We start from the raw sequence: 23594 nt of genomic DNA, 5'->3' as shown, positions 1-23594 counted from the left end.
TTCTCTTAGACAAGCACATCTGTTTGGATGTGCTAATAAAGGGGTGGGGTGGAAAGCAACCTGCTTGTAGTTATCAGGGCCTGCGTCCAGAACTTGTCATGTGTTTCCTTCTTGGTGGACTGGGAGTAGCTTAAATGTAAAGATTATGAGGAACTCAGTTCAATTTTAATTAAGAAGTACCTTTGTTCCTGTAATATAGTAAGAACATGTCATCGTATACTTGATTTAAATAGGCTGGTTTGTTCAAGAAAACTTCAGCTAACCTTGTACTGATTTAGGGTATAGTCAGTTGACTGCCTGCTCTTTTTGTCTTTCCAGAACAATTTTATATTAATGTTGATGGTACTGATGTATTTTGTATGTGTGTGTAATACAGAGTCTATTTTTACACTGTAGGAACTTGTATTAAATCATTATGAATTTTTTAAAGATACTTATGAGAAGATAGGAGCAGACTTGTCATATACTGTTCAGCTTAAAGAAAAAAAAAATCCTGCAAAAGGAATTTTGATCTGCAGAGAGAGGGGGAAAGAGAAAAAGCACCTGCAGTGTTATAAATCCATCACAGCAAGACAGGTCACCTGCTGCAAGTTGGTTTCAGTTAGAGTTTCCCCATCTCATTGTTTTTGAAGGTTATTCTTTACCTTTGTCTTGCTCAAAGAACAGTGGTAATTTTTCAAGAACTTAATTGTTTATATGCGCTTGTCAACAGGAATAATTGGTGCAGGGAGAGAAGGAAAATAGAGATGTGTCGAAGTATGTAAATACTTTCATAAACAGAAAGAAGGTGACCTTCAACTGGGCCAAAGTTCATTTTAATCCTTGCCGTTTGTTAACGTGCCTGTATGTGGAGGAATTTACCACAGGGTATTCCAGGGTAATGGTCTGTTTAAAAACAAAACAAAACACAACAATGAAATCAACTGAAAAACTGCCCCCAGTGTGCAGCTTCATAGTACTGTGCTGACAGTTTTGTACTAATATAAGTTGTTAATCTCTGGTACAGCGATATAACTAAAAATACTTAGATATTTCTCAGGATCAACCATACATGGCAGGATATGAAGACATAGCAAAATATTGCCCTCAGTGTACAAATTAAATGAGGTACATACATTCTTCCTTTTTCATTTTTTATTTTTAAACTGTGAGAATGGAAGTTTTTGACTGGAATGTGAGCAATTCACTCTCTTTTTTTTTGAGTTTATAACCTGTGTGTATGAATAAAATTCGGTTGTCTTTAGGTATATGAAAAAAAAGTGTCTGAATTGGCACAAGCCTATGAAGCGTGATGCGTCACTTTGGAAATCCCTCTCCTTACCACCTCAAAACAACCCTCCCCCTGAGTCCCACCAATCCCAGAAGACTAGGATGAAAGTACCCAGTAGGGTACAAATCTATACATTCTGAATTAGTCTGTGCAAAGAATATTGATGGGTTATTTCTTTTGTGGTGTTATAAAAGCAAGAATAGCTGAATGAACCACAGATGTGAGGTTGAACTGAAATGCTTTTGTATTTGTTGAAATACATACATAGCAGAGCACAAAAGATCTTCTCAAAGGTGAAAAAGAACAGAGGCTATGCTGGAATAGTACCAAGTATTCTAATTGTTAGAGAGGAATGACATATCTAGAGATAAAGAGCCAAAGCCAAATTCTCCAGTGTGTATGTAGAAACAAGTGTTGGCTCTCAAATGAGGGAGTGATTATTTTTCACAGTTAAGGAGAAGTGGTAGCTATGTTTATTATCACAGACTGACTGGATTTATTCAGTATACAGGGGCTATAGAAACAGGCAAGGCAGATTTAACTAGTGCAGGTTAAGATTTAATAATAAACAGTGAGTAACCTGGTGATAATTACAAGGGAAACTGAGAGAGGGAGAGGATAGGGTCTAATGATGCTTACATATTGTTTCCATTAAAGTATGTTGGAGAACTTTCTCAATCTCTTTGTTTTTCATGCTCCCAGAGGGAATAGCCATTAACTTTAAAAATTGTTTCTGATTATTTTAGTTATATAGGCTGATTGTGGAACTCCCAATGTGCTGCATATGTATTAGTAAATATTTGAATAACGGACTGTAAGCATGCAGTTGGGGGAGGGGAGCCATTTGTTGTTTGCAAACTTTCACCCTTGCATAAGCTTCTGGAAGGTGTTGCTGGATTGTTCTTACTGCCTTTCCAAAAATAGTAAATGAATACAATATGATTTGTGTAAACATAGAAGCTACTTTTTTTTTTTTTTTTTAAGCTTACATTGCTGGATACCTCTCAGGTCCTTGCCTTTCCACACTGACTGCAGATTGACATACTTTTGCTACTTTTTTTTCTTTTTTTTTGTAAGTGCATGGATTATCCCATTTGCAAGAGTACACTTGTGTCAAAATTCTCTACAATTAGCAAAATCAGAGGCCTAGTCTTGTGTGGAACCAGTTCTGTTTTGCAAGGCAGTGTTGCTGTTATTTTCAGAAAAGTGTGTCTGGGACCCGTCAAGCTTTCACGTAATGACAGCAATATAATTTGTCATCACCTCATTTTCAAAACACCACAGATTTATGGTTTTCTCTGGCTAAATAAAAACTTAATTGTTTCCAGTAGTTTTGTGTACCTGTCAAAGATTTCACTTGGAATGTTGTAAAACTGTGTGAATTTAAAAAGCATAATGAACCTTTATATTAATTTCATAGCATATGATAAATGTTCAGAATTGTATTGTGTTTTAAGTGAAATCTTTTAAGTATATCTTTACAAAGGATCCAAACTATTGACTTTTGCACACAGGAATGTATTTGAAAACAAAATAGGGGAAGTTCTTGCAGTCTCATGTAAATAAATTCCACCAGAATCAGTGAAAATTCTTTTGCAAATTAGAACAATATTGGCCTGCTGCTAACTTTGTACATTTGTTCTAAAGACAAAGTTGTGTTCTGTAGAAATAAATCCTAAATGTGGAATCACTGCACCTGAAAAACAAAACAAAACAACAACGACAAGATTGATAAATGAATGACCTTCAACATCCATGTGCAGATGTTCTGGTAGTAAAAATAGAAATGCACAGAAAAATCGTTTGGGTGAAATAACTAAGATAGTTTTCATTTTGTTCTTGGGTCATATTTATTTTTTCGTTCTTCTGAGTACATTCACAATGTGAGAGTTTAGCGGACTTCAGGAAAGGATCCAAGTATTTGTTTAGCCATGTTACTATCACTCATTTTTTTCTGAAGTGGAATGGCACTTGTTGCCAGTCTCAACCAAGTTAATCCAATGCTGTGTCCTCCTTCTACAGTAGAGACTTTTCATGTTTTTAGCTAATTTATTTTTGTCGTGTGCCAGGATACACGGAGAGCTATTTAAAAATATTCTCTTCTGAACTAACTTAACTGAACTGATTCTTTCTTCAGTTTAAAAAAAAAAAGGGGGGGAATTTTTTTTTATATTCCCCTTCTTTGCTTTTTACTTGCCAGTGCCTGCCTGATACTATTTTTGTCTTTGACTGAGTCATACTTGAGTTTATTCTACGTCTTCTGCTAATGCCGATATTGCTGTAGACAGAGTTATGCATTTAAAATTATTCTATGAATAGAACATCGCAGAAAACTTGTAGCTGTGCTGTTTGCTGCTTTAAAGTATTCTCTGTTAATAGCTGTCCAACATGACTGCTGTTATGGAACAAGTGAGACTGTTCCTGCCCAGTGCCAATATGCTGGTAAATTCCTGCATTCTGATTCTCTGCATTCCTCTTACGCAAGCTACACGACTGAAGAACATGTAAGGTAGGAGAGGGAGGAATGCCCATCCAAATCTGTGTGTATTCTCTGATCATAATCCATAGGTGCACAAGTTCCAGGAAGCATAATTAATGCTGATGTATTTGTAACTAAGTAAGATCAGGCACTGCTTATGTGCCTTAACCGCTCCTATCCATTCATTTTAATATGTTGGAGAGGGGAATTCGGAAGCCATAATCAGCATTTATGCAAAAATGACATGATAATGGACTTAAGAATCTGTTACACCACTTTAAACTTGAATTAGCTCCAGCATAACAGCAGTTGGCTTCCATGATCTAATGGGCAGAAATTGGCTGCCACTAGCTAGCTAGGCAAACATTGTATTTAAGCAGAGCCAGATAGGAGGACTGGTATCTCCTCCCTATCACAGGTACACAGAAGTAGTACGCTGGTCCTGACTTTCAGGTTTCTGCTGACTCGAGCAGCTTTGTTCTGTGTCCAGAAGGTATAGATGTGTATCTTCTCTGCACAGATCACTTGTGGGCTGCATGGATGATAAGTGGAACGTAATCTAATACCGTGACACCATTGGAGCTAAGGCAAGCAGTAAACTATTCTTCAGGTGTATCGACCCTGAGGAAGGGTTGCCAGACATCACCCAAAGTGCAGAGCTGCTTGCTAGAGAGTAAAGCTTTGGAAATCTTTGTTCCAGTCGTTGGGGGTGGCATAAATGATGGTGTGTAAGGCAGGAGTTGCAGGTGGCATAGCAAAGTTGGGTAATATGCATGGATGTTGAAAGGCACGGTGAGTGGGAGCGTGTGTGCTTCAAAACCTGCTTCTTGCTGGATGAGCATCAGGACGGGAGGCTCTGTTACTGGGGATGACGGCCTCGGGAGAAGCACCGCCTGTCCGCACCGGCAGAACCACACACCTTGGGGCCCAGGGCCGGCACCCGCCGCGACAGGCCGGGCGGCGCTCCCGGCAGCCCCTCAGGGCAGGTCCCTGAGGCAGCCCCAGCAGGACGAGGACGAGGGCGAGGAGCAGGCAGCGGGCGGCCGAGCCCCGCGCCCCCCGCGGCCAGGTGAAGCCCTCCCCGCGGCGGCCGCCGGCGCGGCCTCGGGGCGCCTGCGCGGGGCGGGGCGGGCGCTGCGGAGCGGAGCGGGGCGGGCACGGCCCCGCTGCCGGTCCCGGTCCCGGTCCCGGAGCCGGTGCCGGTCCTGCCGCCGCCGCCGAGCGGATGAGGACGGCGGGGGCGCAGCCCGCAGCCCCCGGCACGGCCCGCGGGGAGCCGCCCGCAGGCGGTGAAGCTCCGCGGGCGCCTGCGGAGATGTAAGGGGCGGGGAGCCGGGAACGGGGAACCGGGAACCGGGAGCGGGGAGCGGGGCTGGCGGGCGTGGGGGAGGCTGAAGCTGCGGCTGCTCGGCGTGCCCACGGGGTGTGGAGCAGCGTGAAACTTGCACGCGGGGTCGTGGTTTTCATGTCTGTGTTGCCCTGAAGAGGGAACTGCCCGCCTAGCGATTGCATTTTATTATTATTATTATTTTTTTTTTTTCCCCCTTGCAAACGGTGTGCTTGTAGCCGAGCAGGTGCGTTTAAGCCGCCAGGACTGCCTTCACGGGTTGTGTGTAAGGGAACGGCTTCCCTGTTTTGCAAGGAGTCATTGTATGTCTGGCTGCCGCATATAATGACAGGGCGATGCTAATAGGACAGCCCCACCTTCTGGTTAATCCGGCAGTGAAATCATACTTGTTGACCTAAGAGTTTTTCTGGAAATACCAGACGACGCACAATGTGAGTGCAAGTGCAAGGCTCTTTTTTTTTTTTTTTTTTTTTTTTTTGGCTGGGGGAGAGTGGCAGGACGATGTCCTTTTCTGGAAACCTTTGTGTGTAACATCAGGATAATTTTATCATGTACCCCCATTTCAGCAGAACAGATTGTTATTGTTAGCCTCTGATGTCTTAACTCATCACTGTGGTTTTTTGTTTTTGTTTTTTATATGCTAGCCTAAACTGTGGACTTCAAGAGCTTAATAAAAATGAGCCTCTACTTTTATTTCCTTCAGAAAGGTAAAGAAGGATGCCAAACCAAGGAATAGTCTTGAAGTGTGGATATTGTAAGGGTAGGCAGTGAAGAGGTACCTAATCACAGAGGGGCAGGGCTCATGCTTAAAGTTCCATCACAAATTGTCCTCTAAATAAAAGCTTTTGGATCGAAAAATAGTGACCTGCTTTGGTAGCAGTGGTGGCCATGCTCTGCCCTAAATCTTGCTGAGGCTCGTGAGCCACAGCAGGCCTCCATGTGATGGCTCCGTGGGCCAGACAGCTCAGCTCGTTAGCAGCAGGGCGGAGCCTGATCCTACAAAATCTCTCACGGGAAGTAAGGAAGCGCATCAGGGTCTAGCAAACGGCCTGATAAGGGATCTGAACTCGACTACAGGTCAACCACTTCAACTAATAAGTATGTTGCCTCACCTCCTTCCTCCCTGTAATCAAAGGAGGAGTCGTCTTGACACCCTTGCTCTGTTATCTGCGGAGCGTGGACGAAGGCTGGTGCTGCCCCACTCCCCCGTTGTGTGCATGTTGTGCACCTGCCCTCGGTGCGATGCAGGCCCCACGGTCAGGCCTCCCCTGCGATCACATCCACACCCTGTGGTGTGGCAATGATGTGAATAAGTGCTAAGGGGAGGGGGATTGCACAACCTGGGTGATAAACAAATGGGCAAAAGGCTTGGGTGCTGGAAAATTACTGATCAAAAGATGAATGATGGTCTTGCAATCCTATAAATACTGATCCCAGACGAGCTCAGCTCTCCAGAGAACGCAGCAAGCTGCACCCTTCTGCTCCCCGAGCTCAGGTGCCCCACGGTGTTGGGCTGCCCAGGGCTGAGGCTGTGAGGAGCAAGCTTGTCCATGGGCAAACAGGGAGTAGGGTGAGTAATTCACTCCAGGGGGTATTCTGGAAGCACGTGTGACTGGTTTCAGACACCCTCAGGACTCTGCAGTAAGACCTGGGTGAACCTTGCCATTCACCTCTCTTTAAGTAACTTGTCATTTCTGTTGTAGCAAATTCCTGTAGATCATTGTGTTAATTGACTAATACTTAGATACCGATTAAGTACTGTTAAAATTCATATAAACTGCGTTATCTGTTATAAAGCAGTATTATAAATCCTTAATTGCTGCTTCGTTAGAGTTGTGTAAATCTAATTCTGCAACAGTAGTAAACAGTAAAAAGCAATCGTCTGATTCTCATTACAGTTAAGCTTGCCCTTCTTGGAAGCATCCTTTCCAAAATTATGCATGAGAAGCTACAGCTGGAGAGGGGAAACCTGAGAGAAGGCTTTTTGAAGTCCTCTTGGCTGATGGAGGCAACTTGCCGTTTCACCTCTTGTTTAGGTGTTAGCCTAGAGAAGACGTGCACGCGTTCGGGGAGTCGGTAGCAACCTGTCTCATGATGAGAGACTTTGCGGCCTCTAAACATGGTGATGCTCTGCTGGACACATCTGGGAGCTGCCTGTTTTTGGGGTCTTGGCATACATTAATTGAATCTGTTCTTTGATTTCCAGTATCTGTGAGCTCATTGCTCTGAAGAGATTGCTCCTATGGTAGGAATTGCTGATGTTTGGAAGAACTGAGTGCAGCTCAAGTCGCTCTGGCACTGGAGTGATGGCCGCAGTAACTGAAGTATTTAAACTCCTTAAGGAACTTACAGAGGAAGTCAGGTTTCTTGGAATGAGCATGAGTGCTGAACAAGGCAGCTGCTTGTGGGAGTGCTTAGGAGGGATTTGTAATGGCAGTGTATCTCTGAGTATGCTTTCAAGCCCTGCCACTATCCACAGCTTAACTCCCCAATATCCTGTGCTAAGCATCAAGAAGATTATGAGCAGTTCGATGCGTGCCCTGGATACACAGACAGCTCAGCGTGGTTTACATTTGGAAATAGAGTTTTGTAACATTTAAATGTAGAAAGACTGAAAGTTGGGAGGGAGGAGGGGAGCACCCAGATATACTTCCTTTTTTTTCTTTTTTTTTTTAAATAGCTACAAAAATGGTAGTCACGAAACTGTCATCCTAAAAGCCTAATACACTAAAAGATGCATATAACTGTTTTGCTACACCTTAAAAAAAAAAAAAAAAAAAAAAAAGCAATTTATGAGAAACAGGGTATCCAGTGTTGTGTATACTGGAGGGAGGCAATGCCGTTTTAATTGTTTCATGTATAATTCATAACCTAAATAGTACAAATCTACAAATCAAGGTTTTGAGAATGATAGTGATTGCTGAGAGATTTTATGGATTGTGATGTGATTGTATTTGTGCTTACTGATGAGCAGAATTACCTTAAAGAGCTGGAAATGCATTTCAGTGTATAAATCTGCAACATGGAGGCACTGTTTGATTGTTGTTCTGTTGTTTGTTCTTCTCGTCATCTGGATTAAAAGGCTTGATGGTTTGCTCTAACTCAGCAGGTGAACTAAAACAAGCATAGATTTTTGGATTATGTATTTACAGATCTATGTTAGCCATCCTGACAGCATAAGCCAAAGGGACCAGTCACTGGGTTAGATGCTGGCAAGCACCTCTGAGGTTTAACACTCTGTCATTGAAGCATTGCCAAGAAATCAGGAATATTACCGGGGTTTCCAGTTCGTGTTCAGTATGTGGCAAAGGGAAATGCTTAGTTTCTGCTATGATAGTCCTTCCCCTCATGGCTATTTTTACTGCCCCCCCACCTCCCCCCGTCCCCATACCATTCACCTTCTGCCTGATGAAAGGGTTATATTATCTGTGCAAGAAGCAGCTGACTTTGGCAATATTTCTGTCAACTCAAATCACGCAAGTTCTGAATGTGATACTCTTGAGTGTGACGTTGGCAAGTTTGTCATGTCTTGAGGAGTACAATTATGGTGCATTGGTAACTTTCTAGGAGCTTCTTTCCAGGCAAGAAATGAAGTGCGTTTTTTTCTGCTGAAAGACTTTGTGTATTGGTGTTAGCTGTTGTTGCTGTGGGTTTTTTGTTGTTGTTTGTTTTTAAGGGAATGAGTTAGATATTTACAGCTCCTCAGGCAGCTCATATCAGACTTGTTTTTACAGTTAAGTGTGGTGGTGGTAATGGGCTGCATGACATAGTTGGCAGGTTGCTGTGCAGGGCTTTGGTGCTGCAGTCATCTGCGAAGCTTTATATGTGTTGTTTTGAATATCTGAGTGTATACTGCAGTTTATGTAGTCATGTCAAAAAGTAAGCGTTGTGCAATAATACAGCAGTGAGTGAACTAATCAGCTGACTTTATTTTCTACTATAAATATTTATGGGAAAGGGTACAAGGAAAAGGCAGTAGCTGATTTTTTAAGAGCACTTTTTTATTCAAAGTTGTGTTTAAACAGACTTTTTCAGTGTCTTGTAAATAATTATTTCAGTCCATAAACAGTTTCTGAGGCTCTGGGGTGTGTGAAATGCTGTGCTATCAAAAGCCTGTTTGCTTCTGGTTTAGTCTGCACTGGGACAGGGGAGGGTGGCACACGTATGCTTATGTGAGAGGTAAAGCTGTCTTTTTCAGAGCCTACCCTTGTTTGCAGTCTTCTGATCTTGTGGCGGGTTTTAGTTGAGCTGTAACTTCCCAAGTTCTTGCTGCGTGGCATTTACAAAGTTTTAAATCATTACATCATTTCATCATATCTGCTTTTTTTTTTTTTTAATTTATTGTTACTCGACACAATTCCGTCCTCTAAATTGTTTCCTGTCTCTTTCACACATATGTATGTGTTCTTAATGCTGCAACATTTAGAAAGATTTTGCTGGGCTACTTGCTTGCACTGTCCACTGTCTGAGAAACAATTTGTTTGTTATGCACTTGTTAGGGTTCCTTTTTTTTTTTTTTTTTTCCTAAACCTTTCAAATCAGTAGCTCCATAATGAGCATAAATGAAGACTGAGCTCTGGCTTTGAAAATACTTGGGATGCACCTAGCTTTGAATACAAAGCAAAATACAGAAATATATATAAATGAACAGTCCCACAGACTTATTGTGCAGACATATCAACATAGAGAAACTGAATCTTTTTGTCTCCTGGTGGATATGAGTTGTTAAAACTCATGTATCATGCTAAATTTTTTGTTTGTTTGTTTGTTTGTTTGTTTGTTTTGAGATTTTGTGCAGCATAGTCCTACTATTAACTAGGGTTAATTTCAGAGGTCTTTGGCTTTCTTAAGGAGTCTTTATTTTCTTTCTTTCTTTTTTTTTTTTTTTTTTAATGAAAAAAAAGATATTTGAATGTTTTTTAGTCACATTTATTCTTCCATGACCAGCATTTTTCATATCTTTTGGTCAGTTAAAGCATATGAATTTAGCTTATGTAAAATCAAAATGTCTTCCAGCTTCAGCAGCAGGCAGATTAACTTATTTTCTTTCAGAGAGACTCCTAATAGCAGGACTTCAGCACAAAAGCTTTGGGGCTTTTTCAGTCTCCATGGGGTTCCAGGCATCAGCTTCATCTGGCATGGCCCGTACGTGCCACTTGTAAGCACATCTGTGTTTGTGGCAGAGTTGTTTTTCCTCGTCAGACTACTACTGCTGCTGCTCACTTTGCTTACCGTTAGCTTGCTGAATACTGCTAGATTTGTCTTCCGTGGCAGTTATTTGAAAGCATATTTGGGGAAGAATTTTCCATTGCAGGAAAATGGACATGATGGCATGACAGTATAGTATAATACCCCAAAATATATATTTAAAATCTATGAATCAAAAAACTTCAAGTTTCAGTGACAACGGGGAGTGGGGAGGGGAATCCAAATCATGAAACCAGAGTTGCTGTTACTTAAAATAAAAATTTTGAGCCTCAGATGTGAGATGATTCTGTTACCATGTTTAATATATGAGAATTTTTCAGATTTGATGCTAGGAAAATGCCAGTAAACCTGCTCAGCACTGACATGCTGTAATGATTATACTAATGTGACTATGCTTTTTTTCTTAATATGATTACAATTTAGTGTAAAGATTGGAGTTTGCTTTTATTTATTTTTTTAATGCCCATTAGTAATTAATGGGAGATAAAAGAGAAAACAATATGCAGCAATACTTAACTGCAAGTTCTGGTGCAGCTGAGGCATACACATTACTGCATTGAGTATAATCTTCAATTTTATTTAAAAATGGCTGTTCACACCACATAGAAATTCTGCCTGGGTGGCATACAATTAAATAGAGCATGTATTTACTTTCTCCTGAAATGTGTGTGTCAGTTTAAGTATCAGCATCTCAAAGATGCAAGTAAAGCTCTGTGACAGTGCATATGAAGTATTAGGTTAGCAGCTTTTACTTTTTTTGATTCCCTCTTTCCATTATTAGGTAGATGATGGAAAGTAAAGCTGATGATTTAGGTGGCTTTCTAATGCGGTATGGCATTCCTGGTATTTGCGTGAAAATGAAAAGGTATCCTCTGAGGAAAGACAAACAAGGGGAGTGGGACAGGCATACACCTGATTTTAGCAAGGGAATTTCATTATTATTATTATTATTATTATTATTATTATTATTATTATTATTAAACAGATGGCATTCTAGGTGCTTCTTCCCCCAAAATAGCGGAGTTAGGATCATGAAAGCACGTGACTACCTAAGATGGGAAAGAGCCAGGTCTGACTGTACATGGATATGGATAGGTGAGACCAAGGAAAGAGTTGATGTCCCTAATGAGGGGTTTGGACACCAAGTATCACAAGTACTTGATGCATGATCTCAGGGGGGTCACAGTAAGGAGGAAATGTCAAACCTGTCAGTCAGCAAAGAAGAGCCCAAACGTACAAGCTTCTTCATCCACATGGAAAGAACAGGGACTGAGGCTGTTGATACAAGAGGCTGGTGATAGCTGGATTCTGTGACCTGGGCCATCATCCCTTGTATGTTTTCTTGCAAAAGTCCTGAGGCCAGGTGTTCCGTGATAGTGGCATGGTATTATCCAACATCAAGAACACAGTGCCAGAGTTACCAATTCCTCTTTCCCTCTCTGCACAGGTTGCTACCTAGCTTGTGCCAGTAAAATTTCCTCTGAATCCTGTTGCAATTTCTGGCAGAACTGCTGCCGTCTTGGAGGGGCAGAGCATCTTGGTGTTTATCTGATGTGTAAGTCGACTTAGTGCTCAGGAAGATGATGTCCTTATGAGTCCCTGCAGTCTAGCAGGTTTTTCCAGTAATGCCTAATAGACACTCCTGGATGTGAGATATGAACAAAATGGTGCCTGTCATTTCTTTAGCTATTTTTTTGAGCAAAAGAAAATAGCTTTGTAATAGTGCTGGTTATTTTTTCTAGTAGCTTTGTGGTTATATATCCCAGAAGGCTCCACGTTACTCTGTTTCAGGACATTCTCAAGCTTATGAGAAAGGTAAATACTGGGTCTGTTCTCTGCCCTTTTGCTTAAGCTTTGCCCATGTCTCATAGGGCTGAAGAGATGGATCAGCAGCAAAGGTGAGTGGGTGGCTCAGTGACAGAGAATTTACGTGAGAAGTAGGCAAATGCGTGCGACATAAGCGTGTCTTTACTTTTGGGGGAGAAAGGGTAAAGTGAAAATTATGTGCAACCTCTTGCAGTCTGTTTCATATGTTAGTGTTGGTAGCGTTCTTGCAGTAAGTGCAGCTTCTGATTTGGAAATTTACTTGTCTGAAGAAATTTCCTACAAGGAATTTGCCTGTTTGCACTGCCCAGGTCGGAGACCAGAGGGTATAATGTGCCACAGACAGTACGAAATGACTGAGGGTGATTCCACAGAATCCAGCATATATTTAACTAGTCAACACCTTCTGCTCCCCTCTGTTTCCCTTCAGTTTAAGGCTTGATTGTTGTTTTTCTTGTTTTGTTTTCTTCAGGTGCTCTTCCAAATGCTTAATAATCGTTGCTAATTTATCCTCTGCTCTGCTCTGACCTGGCAGACTAGTGTCACTAGCTGTGTTTAAAAAACGTTTAAATTGAGCCCCATGCACCTTCTGTCTTTACCTTCCTAGCAATACTTTATTCAAATGCAGCATCATATTTTTTTACATCGTCTCATATGTTCTACATTAGTGGAAAGTCAAAGAGAGAGTTTGTTACTTTACTATGTATATATGTTCCAACACGACCCTCTGGATTGCTGGTGTATGTGTTCTTTTTCTACCTGCTTGTTTTTGCTCTTTTTTGTTTGTTTGTCTTCAGGGGTTCTCATACTTTCTTACCAGCTTGTCTTTTTCCCCTTGTCCTGGAGTATTTGTACGTTGTGTTTACTGAAATACTTTGTGTCAAATTTAGAGTCGAACAAATTAGGACCTTGTAGTTCAAGATAGTTCATCTCTGTAGCTGGCTGTACGTGTAAAGCAGTTCAGTACACTATACTATGTAGAAACCATTGGCACTGGCAGACTGTTCATCATCTGTCTGACAGCAGGTCAAGGCTGCTAGCTAAACAGCACTTGGCTACTTGAACTCAGGAATCTAATAATTTCCCCTGTAAGACCAGCAGCCTGATTCAAATAATCCAGACTTTGTAATCTTTCTGATTGTCTGCTTTGTGGTAGACACAGTTATTATCCTGTAACTATTCATTTTCTTTAAATGAAGTCAAGGTAGTGTACACTTGAAGGTTACTTGGTCAAATCTAGAACACCTGTTAGCTTGAGTCAGGCTGCAATTATTTTAAAAATCTGAGCAATTGCTTCCTGGCTGTTGGAAAAAGATTCTGTCTTCGGGTAAGTCTGGAAATAAGCTTGCTTCATTCTTCATCTGCTTTAGGCTTTTAGCAGTTGCCAAATGGAATTTACCAGGAATCAAAAACTGGTTATTATATATATTGAACAAATACTTTTGGTAATATTTTTGGTAAGTCTTACAAATTTCTCTGTGGGGTCTGTTTCTCGTCTGCATTTCACAACTGCATTATTGCCTTCATTCTCACTTCCTATATCTCTGGACAACTTCTGTCTTAAAACTAACCACCGTGCCCTTTGAAAACACTGTGGTTTTTTGTTTGTTTGTTTGTTTTTGTTGTTTGGTTAGTTTTTTTTTTTTTTTTTTTTTCAATAGAGTATGTGCTATTCATATTAGATCTCAAATGGGAGTACTGAGGTTCAGTTAATGGCCCTGTAGACTGCAACCTTAATTGCTTGGAGGCACCATTTGAGGAAACAGTGTACCCTGAGGACACTATGTCCTTAAAAGGGTAGGAAAATTGTGTCCTTAGCACGATATGGGTTCTGTCCAAGAAATGTATTCAGGTCTTTCTTAAATAAGAACACCAAACGCTCCATGTTTCTTGCAGTGCCCCTGTTCCTAGTTATCCTATGGATACATGGAATGGCAGTCAGAAATAAGCATGTTGTGGTATCTCACAACAATATCAGGGAAGTTTAAAAACGGGCATGTACTGACTTCAGGAGGAGCTTTGTTTGGTGACTTAGCTGTGGACATGAAAACATTGGCTGTTAAATCTCTGATACCAATTCCTGTTTTATTGTAATCAGGCTCTGAGCTTGGTAGGACTGAATTACAACGTGGAACCACGCTGCATGCTTACACTGCAATGCTTTATTTTAAAAGCTGTGTCATAGACTGAAGAGAGGAAAAGCTTGTGCCAGTGCAGAGAAGTGTGATTGATGAGGATTAACTTATTTGACATTTCTAGTGCAGAGATGCTCAATATGGTGGTAACACTTCATCATTAAAGAGCAATAGATACTGATAATATGTAATTGTTTAATATCTTCCAGGTTATCAGAGATGGTGATTTGAAGAATAAGGTTTCCGATATGAACAAAGTAAAATTATCATCTGAAAAAAGGTAAATTTAAAACTAAACTGACTTCTCAACATCAAGCCATTTGAGATTTGTGAAGACATGGTCCATGTTATTAGTAATATAAATAAAATATTCATTATGTGTCCCTGATGAGAGAGTAGAAATTTATGTCCTGAAACACTGAGGGAGTTGATATTGATTAGCATAATGTAGCTTGATTTTTAAGAAGTAACTTTGCACACTTTAAATTTGTCTGCATTTAATCTCAGACGTGTCCGTATATAACTGAATATACGTCCAATTTCATTGAAATAAATATCAATTAATTTCATCATTTCATGCAGATACAGGAAAACACACAAATGATTACTACTGAAAGAATTAAAGGACAAGTTCACAAAACTGCACAGGAAGTCATGGAATTTGTCACAAGATATATTTAATTCTCCAACAACTGTACGACTCAGCATACAATTAGGACACACAACAGTGAAATTACAGAAGATTTCAAGAGTTTTTTGTTACTTTCATGATAGCTTATTTTAACAAATACTTGAAAAAGCTATGCAATTAACTATGGAAGGCAATAACCCTGTTAAACATCAGCAAGCTTGAAATACTTTTTATTTTTATATTTTTTTTCTGTGTATAAAAATGTAAAAATAATTCTGTAAAAATATATGTGAATATATATATTTAAAAAAAAAAACAGTTTTATTCTTCTGAGCTGGCACAGTTTGAACCACCTAGTTTCATCAAACTGATATTTAAAAAAAATTCTCAGTGCAGCATAATAGGGTATTTTGGCTTCAATCTTATTTCTCTGAAATACCAATTCTTACTGAAACTTGTAAATGAAAGTATGAAAAGCATTACAATGAAGCTGTCTTTGGTTATTTATTTTATGTTTTTAGCAGGCTTTAAGGACAGGTTGGACATTTGTCTGTCAGGAAGTGCAAATGTGGCCTTGATTCTCATCTCTGAGAACAGTTTTTATGACCTTGTGAAGTTAGAGGTAAGGAGTTAATGCTCCTTAGCTATGCTTATTGTAATTAGAGATAGTGGAAACCTCAGTGTAAGGCTCAGTGACTACAGAGTCCTCTTAACGAGACGGCTTTACAATGGGTGAAGCGAAAAATGCTTTCCTTGTTAAAAAGCAGGGTAAGACTTTTAAGAAGTCTTAGATGAAAGGCAGGCTGCAGTGTTCAGGGTATTCACATGAGGTTCTGCAAGGTCAGCAACTTAAGAGGAAATTTAGCTTGACTGGACACTGCTTTTATTGTGCTGTTCTGATTATTTCTCTGTTTTACCTGGCTGATGAATTAAAATCACTGAATTCTGTGATACCTCTGTTTTTGAGAGCAGTCTTCTAGATACGGATCCTGGCTTGTTTATTTGACAAGACATACGTATTTGCATTACAGATACCAGAAGAGAGTTCCATCCCAAACTGGAGTTGCAGTTGATTCATAGGTCAAATGGGTTGTCACCGTGATGTTACGAGCAGGAGCAGAATCAGTCCGCCTAGCTGACATAATTTTGTGTCCTACAGCCTTTTTAATGTACAGTACAGATTCTGATATCTGTCAGTGTTATATGCCACTATGTATATCGGTGTAGGATATAATAAAAATGTAATTCTTGTTTTAAGGAGGAAATTAAGAATTTTCAGTTAGGAAAATAGGTAAGAAGAAATTATGACTTATGATTTATATTCGAGCATAGACACTGGGCAGGTATAATTTCAAGACCATTTGTGATCTGAGGATTTGAAGTTGGTTTGGCTATATTTCTGATGGAAAAATTCTTGCAAGATCAATAGCCTAAAATCATTTTAAAGATAACCGTTCAAGTGCTGCGGTGAGTGCTGGTTGCTCTTACTAGAAATTCTGGCACCAGGAGGAGATTACACCCCTGTACTGTTGGGCTTAAATTGTTATACCAGACTGTGGTGAGGATTATTTACCCTTCCTAAACCCCTTAAATCTTTTAGTAAGTGTGAAGAGATTATGCTAGATGTTAACTGTCTCTATGTGGTATATAACTTCCACGTGCCAGTGTTCCTTTTTGGAGTTTGCTGGCTGGAGGAGTCAAAATTAGGTTTGCTTTGAAGCATTAATTTCTTTAAAGAAGTTTTGTGTTTAGAAAAACCTGTATTCCCTTTTCCTTTGTTTGTTATTATGGAACATCTTTGTTGTTGTCCTTGTTTGTTTCTTACTTTTAAACTACATTTATGTCATTCTGAGACCAGTGATATACCTAAATGGAAATACTCCCTCCCTACCCCCCACCAAATATACATGCTGTCACACGCACGTATACATGTAAAACAGCAGCTCTGCTACACAGTGGCTTCTTTGTGGGTTGCCCAGACTATTATTTTTGCTATGGGGCAGGTGAAGTTAATGGCCTTTGGAAGTCTGTGACCACATCGACAAAGCTTGCGTATTTCATTACAGTTTGGGGCTTAGTTTGGAGTATTTCAAGGTCAAGTTTCAAGTGAAAAATGGAGAAGTAGAAGCAACAGAACAAAGTTTAAACAAATAAATAATTTCAGCTTTATTATTACTATTCAGCGTGGTATTGAATGGTGAGAAGGAACTAGAGGTGATTACTTCAGTTAGATTAAAACATAGCATTTAAGCAAGTCAGATTTATTTGAGATTGAAAATACTTTTGAACCAAAGCCTAGCAAATGACTGAGAAAATGATACACTTCTCAGTAGAAAATTACTTTGATTGAAGCTCTGTAATTAGTATTGCCATTTCTTACTCCTGGTGTTAATAATTTATAAGTACCATGTATAATCTCAAGTTGTTTTTTGGTTATGCACTTCACTTTTCCACACTGACATGTAAATAATAGTTGTGGAAGCAGTTCCCTCTGCAACTGCTGTATCAGTGTGCTTTCACAGTGGTGTGACCTTTGCCATCAGCTACCTTTTTTCCTTGACTTTAACATTTATGCCCACGTGTAAACTAATTCCTTAAACAGTTAGCTGTGGGAGGTGTTTTCCAAGACATAAAATACAAATGAAGATGTAATAATTCTGCATTGTTATAAACAAAACTGACAGTCTTTATAAGGTTAATGTTATATATGTCAGTTTTATTGCAGATAGTCAGAAGAGTATGTGTCTAAAACGAATTATTGTTGATTATTGCAGGATTCTAATGGTACAGAAGTGAAAAGTCAATGTAGTTTTACCTGGGAAATCGTTTCCTCTATTTAATTATATGACCATAATTCAAATGTTAAACATTTGTCTAAAAATGGCTTTCATGTAAGAACATGAATCTGAAAACTATTCTGAATAATTGTAATGGCCTAAAACTGAAGAGTAAATAAAACAATTCTAGACTGACTTTATTTTGAGCACTCTAAATATTTACATGAATTCTTTCTCCATAATCTACCTATAAATATAAATACTTGCTTTGAAATAGTTTCTTGTATTAAAGTACATTTTCAAGGCAAGTATGTGATGGCAAGCCAAGATACTGTTTGTGTTCATGATGAATCCAAACTCTGTTGGTACATTTGGAGATTTTCTGAAGTTTTGTACTCAAAATCGTGGTCTTTTTCTTTAGCTGATGAGTGTTGACTTTCTTACTTTGTGAATGATTATCTTTTCCTTCACTTCTTGAAGACAGTCCCGTATGACAAATTGTCTTTGGGACTACAAGAAGTCGCCTATTTTTCTTCACTAGTTGGTTTGATACATTAACCTGGCACTTGACTACATTCAATAGAAGTTACTCAGATTGACATGGAGAAACATATATCTGTATTTAACCTTCTGCAACCGGTTAACCTCTTCACACTTGCTCTTAGAGATGATATTCAAATATAATTAGTTTGCTGAAATGTAGGCTTTGCAAAATTGTTGCCGGAACAGTTAAGAATAGTTGCCAGAATTAAGGAGAATTATGGTGGTTTTATAAATGACAGGAGTAGCCACTCCTCTTACTCTCTCTTCCTGTTTTTAGTGTTTTTTCCTCTTTTTTTTTTTTTTTTTTCCTCAACTAATGTTTCATTTCATGCTTTGTGTGGATAGACAAATTAAGGTAAAAATTCTTTTTTTTTTTTTTTTTTTTTTTAGCGTTTCTACCAATTCTCGGACTATGTCTCTGCTGTCACAGCTGGAGAAGATCAATTTGGACTCTGTATTAGGAGAAGCAGATAATGCCAGATATGTTACCTCAAAGATCCTTCATCTGGTTCAGAGTCAGGGTAAATACCTGTTTTTTGTTTGTAATAGTTTTCCTTTTGAACCTTCTTCGTTCTGTTTATTCTTTACTGGACTTTTTTTTTTTTCTTTTTCTGTTTGCTAAACTTTTTTATCCATCTGTTTCTGTCATGGGCTGTTGAAGGTGCATGTTTAAGGCCATGTTTAAAATTACCTGGTATAATATTGGTTACACCGAATACATTTTGTATCATCAATATAATATATTTTTTCAGAATTTATATCATAAATTATTGCATGTATTATATTGTAGTCAATTTAAGTCATAATTCACAGTGTAAGAACAGCTAATGTGATACTGTCATATTTGGTACATTATAAAATATTTAGCTGCTGCAGTTATATTGATATTCAGTTAATACAGAAAGAGGTTTACTTTGTTTGATAAAAGGTACTTTGAACACTATTCATATGAAGAATAATCTGTTTACTGTTAAAAAGGCTCATGTTTATTTTCACTGCTGCTCATAGATGACTTGTTTCCGTGGTAGACTGATCCACTGAAGATTTATATATCTGATTCCATGAATTAGCCTCACAAGTACATAGAGTTACAGATGCTTTTGCTTTGCTTCTTCCCCTATTTTCCAAATGTTGTTTATTTCTAGCCCCTTTCAGGCTATCTTCACTTGTCAGGCTATCTCAAAAGTCACTTTCAATCTAAAGACAGAAGTGTCTGGTGATGTAATACTAACCAATATGGAAGATTAAAAAAAAAAAAAAATATTTCCTTAAAAGAAAACTGGCCTTCTTTTTCTTACTGGCAGAAAAAACCAGGAAGGAGATGACATCTAAGGGTTCCACTGGAATAGAAGTTATCCTGTCAACCCTAGAGGTAAAACATTTTAATCTTTCTGCTTGTGTGTACACTGCAGGTTTTCCTATCATCTGGGCTTTGTATTTTTAAATATGTTGTTATTCTAGCTCTTCTCTAAAATTTGAGTTTGTCAAAGGACTCTCTAATGATTAAATATGGTCTTTTAAGTATCATAGAGGATTTAATTAATTCTCTCCCTTATTTTTTCAAACATTCCATTTAATATGTCATACTAAGAACTATATTTTAATTCGTTCTGCGGTTAATTCAGGCTGCATGGTGTGAAGGTTAGCTGGAAAGTAACATCTTAAGTTTTGTTTGACTTTAGTGACATTTAAATACCTAAAACCCTATTGGACTTCTAAATTAATCAAATATCCTTTTTATTGCAGAATACAAGAGATCCTCAAACTATTCTAAATATACTAAATATTCTCATTGAATTAGTCTCAATTGGTAAGTGTTCATTAAGATAGTAGTTTGTCATTATATTCTTGTATTCTTATGTAGACTTGTTTTGTTTATTTATTTTTCCCTGAAGGTTGCTAAAGCTGTCTTTATATGCATTTTAGACTTCGAGAGAATCAAAAGAACATAAAGACTGAAGTGACTTTTTAAATAATCATGCACGTATATTTTGTGTTGCTGTAAGTTTAAGTCCAGCATATTTTTCTTCACGTTTGAAGAAAATACCGCTATCAATATTGCTATTTAAAGTCTTCTTTTATATTATCTATAGCTTAGATAGTTAACTGCTCTTTGGTTATGAAGATATCAATTGTGTATTAAATTTCTAGGTGGTGGTCGGAGAGCAAGTGTCTTGGTCACTAAAGGAGGGACACAGATCTTGTTGCAACTGCTTTTGAATGCCAACAGAGAGTCTCCCCCAAATGAAGAATTAATGGTGCTTCTTCATACACTTCTTGCAAAAATTGGTCCAAAAGGTGATGATGATGCACTTATGTAATATGGCTTAATACTTTGCAGTTTTGTAATTAAAATTTAAGAAAATTATATTGCTGAATAAACATCCATGTGCTCAGAATTAGTAGAGGAGAAGAAAAGGAGGAGTAGAGGGGAGTAAAACATGGTAAATATATATATTTAACATGCCATATAAATTATATTTAATATAAATAAATCCACAAAGTTAACATAGCACTTATAGGAATTCACAGTTTATTTAACTTCTATTTTTTAATGATAATTTCAAAACTGATTTGATTGATCTTTTATTTCTTTGATGTCAGACAAAAAGATTGGCATGAAGGCAAGAATTAATGGTGCCCTGAACATATCATTGAATTTAGTGAAGCATAATTTACAGAACCACAGGCTAATTTTACCATGCCTTCAAGTATTACGAGTTTATTCAACCAACTGTAAGTATTGGTTGAATACTTTTCTTTTGCTTATAATACATACGTTTTACATAGATATGGTTAAAAAAATATAGCATCTACATACTTGTTTAATGTTAAATGCTTAAAGTTACTATGGTTACCGGAGAATTTGATTTTTATATTGTCAAATTGCTTAAGTCTAATAAAAGCTGTGAAGTTTTTGTACTTGTGCATCTTTTGGTTTTTGTTCAGTGGTTCACATATGGTTGGCATTCTTTAATGCATTTGAATATGTAGAATTTGGGTGCACATCATTTGCATAAATGCTGGTGCTGTGTGACCTAAACCAGGAATGCTAACATTGTGCTTGCAAAAGCACTTCAAATGAAAGAATTACTCTTTATTACGCATGCTCATGATTTTTTTTAGTGTATTTTTATTTTAATTAATAGTTGCAAATTTAAAACTTAGTTCTCACAGGAAATATTTACTTTTTTTGTTTAACCTTCCCCTTACTGAAATTCAATGAAAACTCTTCCATGAAAGCCTAGTTCATTGTTTGTACAAGTAGTAGGAAGTTGCTGAAAACAGTGTGGTTCTCACAGAACCTCCCATTTGTTGATTGCGCTGATTTTTTTTCCACTGAACTCAAAATGGACATTCAACCTTTTAAATAAATGTATGAATATGAAAGTGTACCAACAGTTTTGACAGAATTGATTTGATGACCTGTAAGAATGTTTTCGGATTACTCGCATGAGAATTTGTAACATTCCAGTACTTTATGTGGAAGCTTTATTTCTGTTGAGCTGTCTGATAATGAGGTAAAATGCTTTTAAATGGGAGAAGATAATACAGATGTTCATACAGGTTAGCTTTCATACAGGTTAATTTTCTTAAGCCTGAAAATGGAAGATTGAACTGAATCTCTAATTTGGATTATGCTTAGATCACTTCTGTCCTTCTATATTTCCCACTCCTTACAAACATAAAAAGTAGTAGTTTATTTCATGTTGATGGGTGGTGTTACTTAAACTTTGTTTACATTTGCTACCAGAATAGTCCTCATTTTCCTTAACTTTTAGTGTTGTAATAGTTCTGCTAATGATGAAATTGCAACTTGGATACAAGTGTTGAATGGTACTCATGTGGCACTTACGATGTTGAACTTGTCTCATTGCTTAGTTGCTCTCTTCTTATTTTTCTAAGACTGTGTATTTTTAAGCTCAGTTTGGAATTGAATTCTGGTGCCTTTTTAAACCATGCAGCATGCATTTTGTCAATATTAGCACCATTTCTCTTAATTTGTACCCTTCCCACTGGATTACTATTTTTTTCTGAGAAAACATAACTCAAGAAGTGTTAGCTTGCAAATGCTGGTTGATAGACCTGTCTATCCAGATAATGAAGGGTAACAGCAACTCATAGAACCTGATAGACCCAAAAATTTAGACATCATGCTGTCTCGATTAAACCATGAGCTTTACAAAAATACAAATCCTTTTTATGATACACATCAGTAACAAGGGAAGCAGAAGCATGCACAAGAACTAGTGTGTTAATTTTATCTGTAAAGTAGTAAGTAATGTTTTTTTTTTTTCTTTTGCAAGTTTTATCAGGACTTTATTATTACAGTGATTATATGAAGAGTAGTGTCTGCTGGTCATTGTTTGTCTTAAAGAATATGCGTCTGGTACTTGAGAATTTACTAGCTTGGATTTTAGTTTGTGTATTGATTTTTCTTTTGCCTTCCTTATTATCTTTTTTGTTTTTTTTTTTTTTTTTTTAACTCTTCCAGCTGTAAATGCAGTGTCCTTGGGAAAGAATGGAGTAGTAGAACTGATGTTTAAGATCATTGGCCCTTTTAGTAAAAAGAACACTAGCCTTATGAAGTAAGTAATGTCTTTTTAATACAGTATATGGAAAAAATCTTTAGATAAGTTTCAAAACTTTTTATAAAAAAGAATGTTAGAGAAATCAAATGTAACTAGTATTTGAAAGTTAAAGTGAAGGGAAGTGGGAGGAAGAGCTACAGATACAACTTTTTTTAGAGTATAGCAGAATATGCAGTTACAGTCCAGGTAAAAGAATATAAATGTTATTTTTTGCCTCTAATATTTCTGCATGGAAACTGTACAGTGGCCATGCCCAAATCAGGACAAACCAATCAGGACAATTCCATATTTTTTCTGTCTGTTGAATTGGCTCCCAGACGAAGAGTGACATTATCTGTGTTTTTTTTTTTTTTTTTTTAATGTAATACAATTTTCTTTATGTTCCATTTGAAAACAATTATCAACTCTCAAAGACAATAAAATAGGAAACTCCAGCTATCTAGTGGACTATTGCATAAAATAAAGAACATTTCACTGAGAACCTTAAAAGTGGTGTCTTTAGATTTTTTTTCTTTCCAAGGGTGTTTTTTGTTTATTTGTTTTTGTGTTTTGTGTTTGTTTTTTTAGAGAGCTTAGGGTTAAAATGAGTAAGTGTATCTTCCTGGAGATAGCAATTTCTTTACATTACTACCAACTTTTAGAAGTGCATACTTGCGGGGAAACAGATTTTTTTTTTTAGTCTGCTTAACAAAATAATGTTTGAATATGAAAACCCAAGTTTTTCGTATTTGAACTTTACTACAAACTGTTACAAAATGTTATCTAAATCTGGTACTTGTGGTTGTTG

At 37.9% G+C, this 23594-nt stretch overlaps 1 protein-coding gene across 8 annotated transcripts in view; it reads left to right on the top strand.

Moving 5' to 3' along the window:
• Positions 1–4880: 4880 nt before the first annotated feature.
• AGTPBP1 (ATP/GTP binding carboxypeptidase 1) overlaps positions 4881–23594 on the top strand; it is a 59832-nt gene continuing 41118 nt past the window's right edge. The window contains exons 1-10 of one of the 8 annotated variants that reach the window (XM_084305061.1): positions 6557–6667; positions 6996–7219; positions 7304–7421; positions 14474–14544; positions 18606–18736; positions 19520–19587; positions 19962–20025; positions 20367–20513; positions 20820–20951; positions 22711–22804. In XM_084305061.1, coding sequence (XP_084161187.1) covers positions 7356–7421; positions 14474–14544; positions 18606–18736; positions 19520–19587; positions 19962–20025; positions 20367–20513; positions 20820–20951; positions 22711–22804 — 773 coding nt within the window. In that variant the 5' untranslated portion in view covers positions 6557–6667; positions 6996–7219; positions 7304–7355. Of the gene's footprint in view, positions 5067–6556; positions 6668–6995; positions 7422–8643; positions 8691–13293; positions 13457–14473; positions 14545–18605; positions 18737–19519; positions 19588–19961; positions 20026–20366; positions 20514–20819; positions 20952–22710; positions 22805–23594 lie in introns of those variants that run through there. The other 7 variants (XM_084305062.1, XM_084305065.1, XM_084305066.1 and 4 more) reach the window with 7 other exon arrangements.

Source organism: Netta rufina, assembly GCF_964035555.1.
Source record: "Netta rufina genome assembly, chromosome: Z".
Taxonomy (NCBI): domain Eukaryota; kingdom Metazoa; phylum Chordata; class Aves; order Anseriformes; family Anatidae; genus Netta; species Netta rufina.
This window is presented reverse-complemented; position numbering and strand designations above follow the sequence as displayed.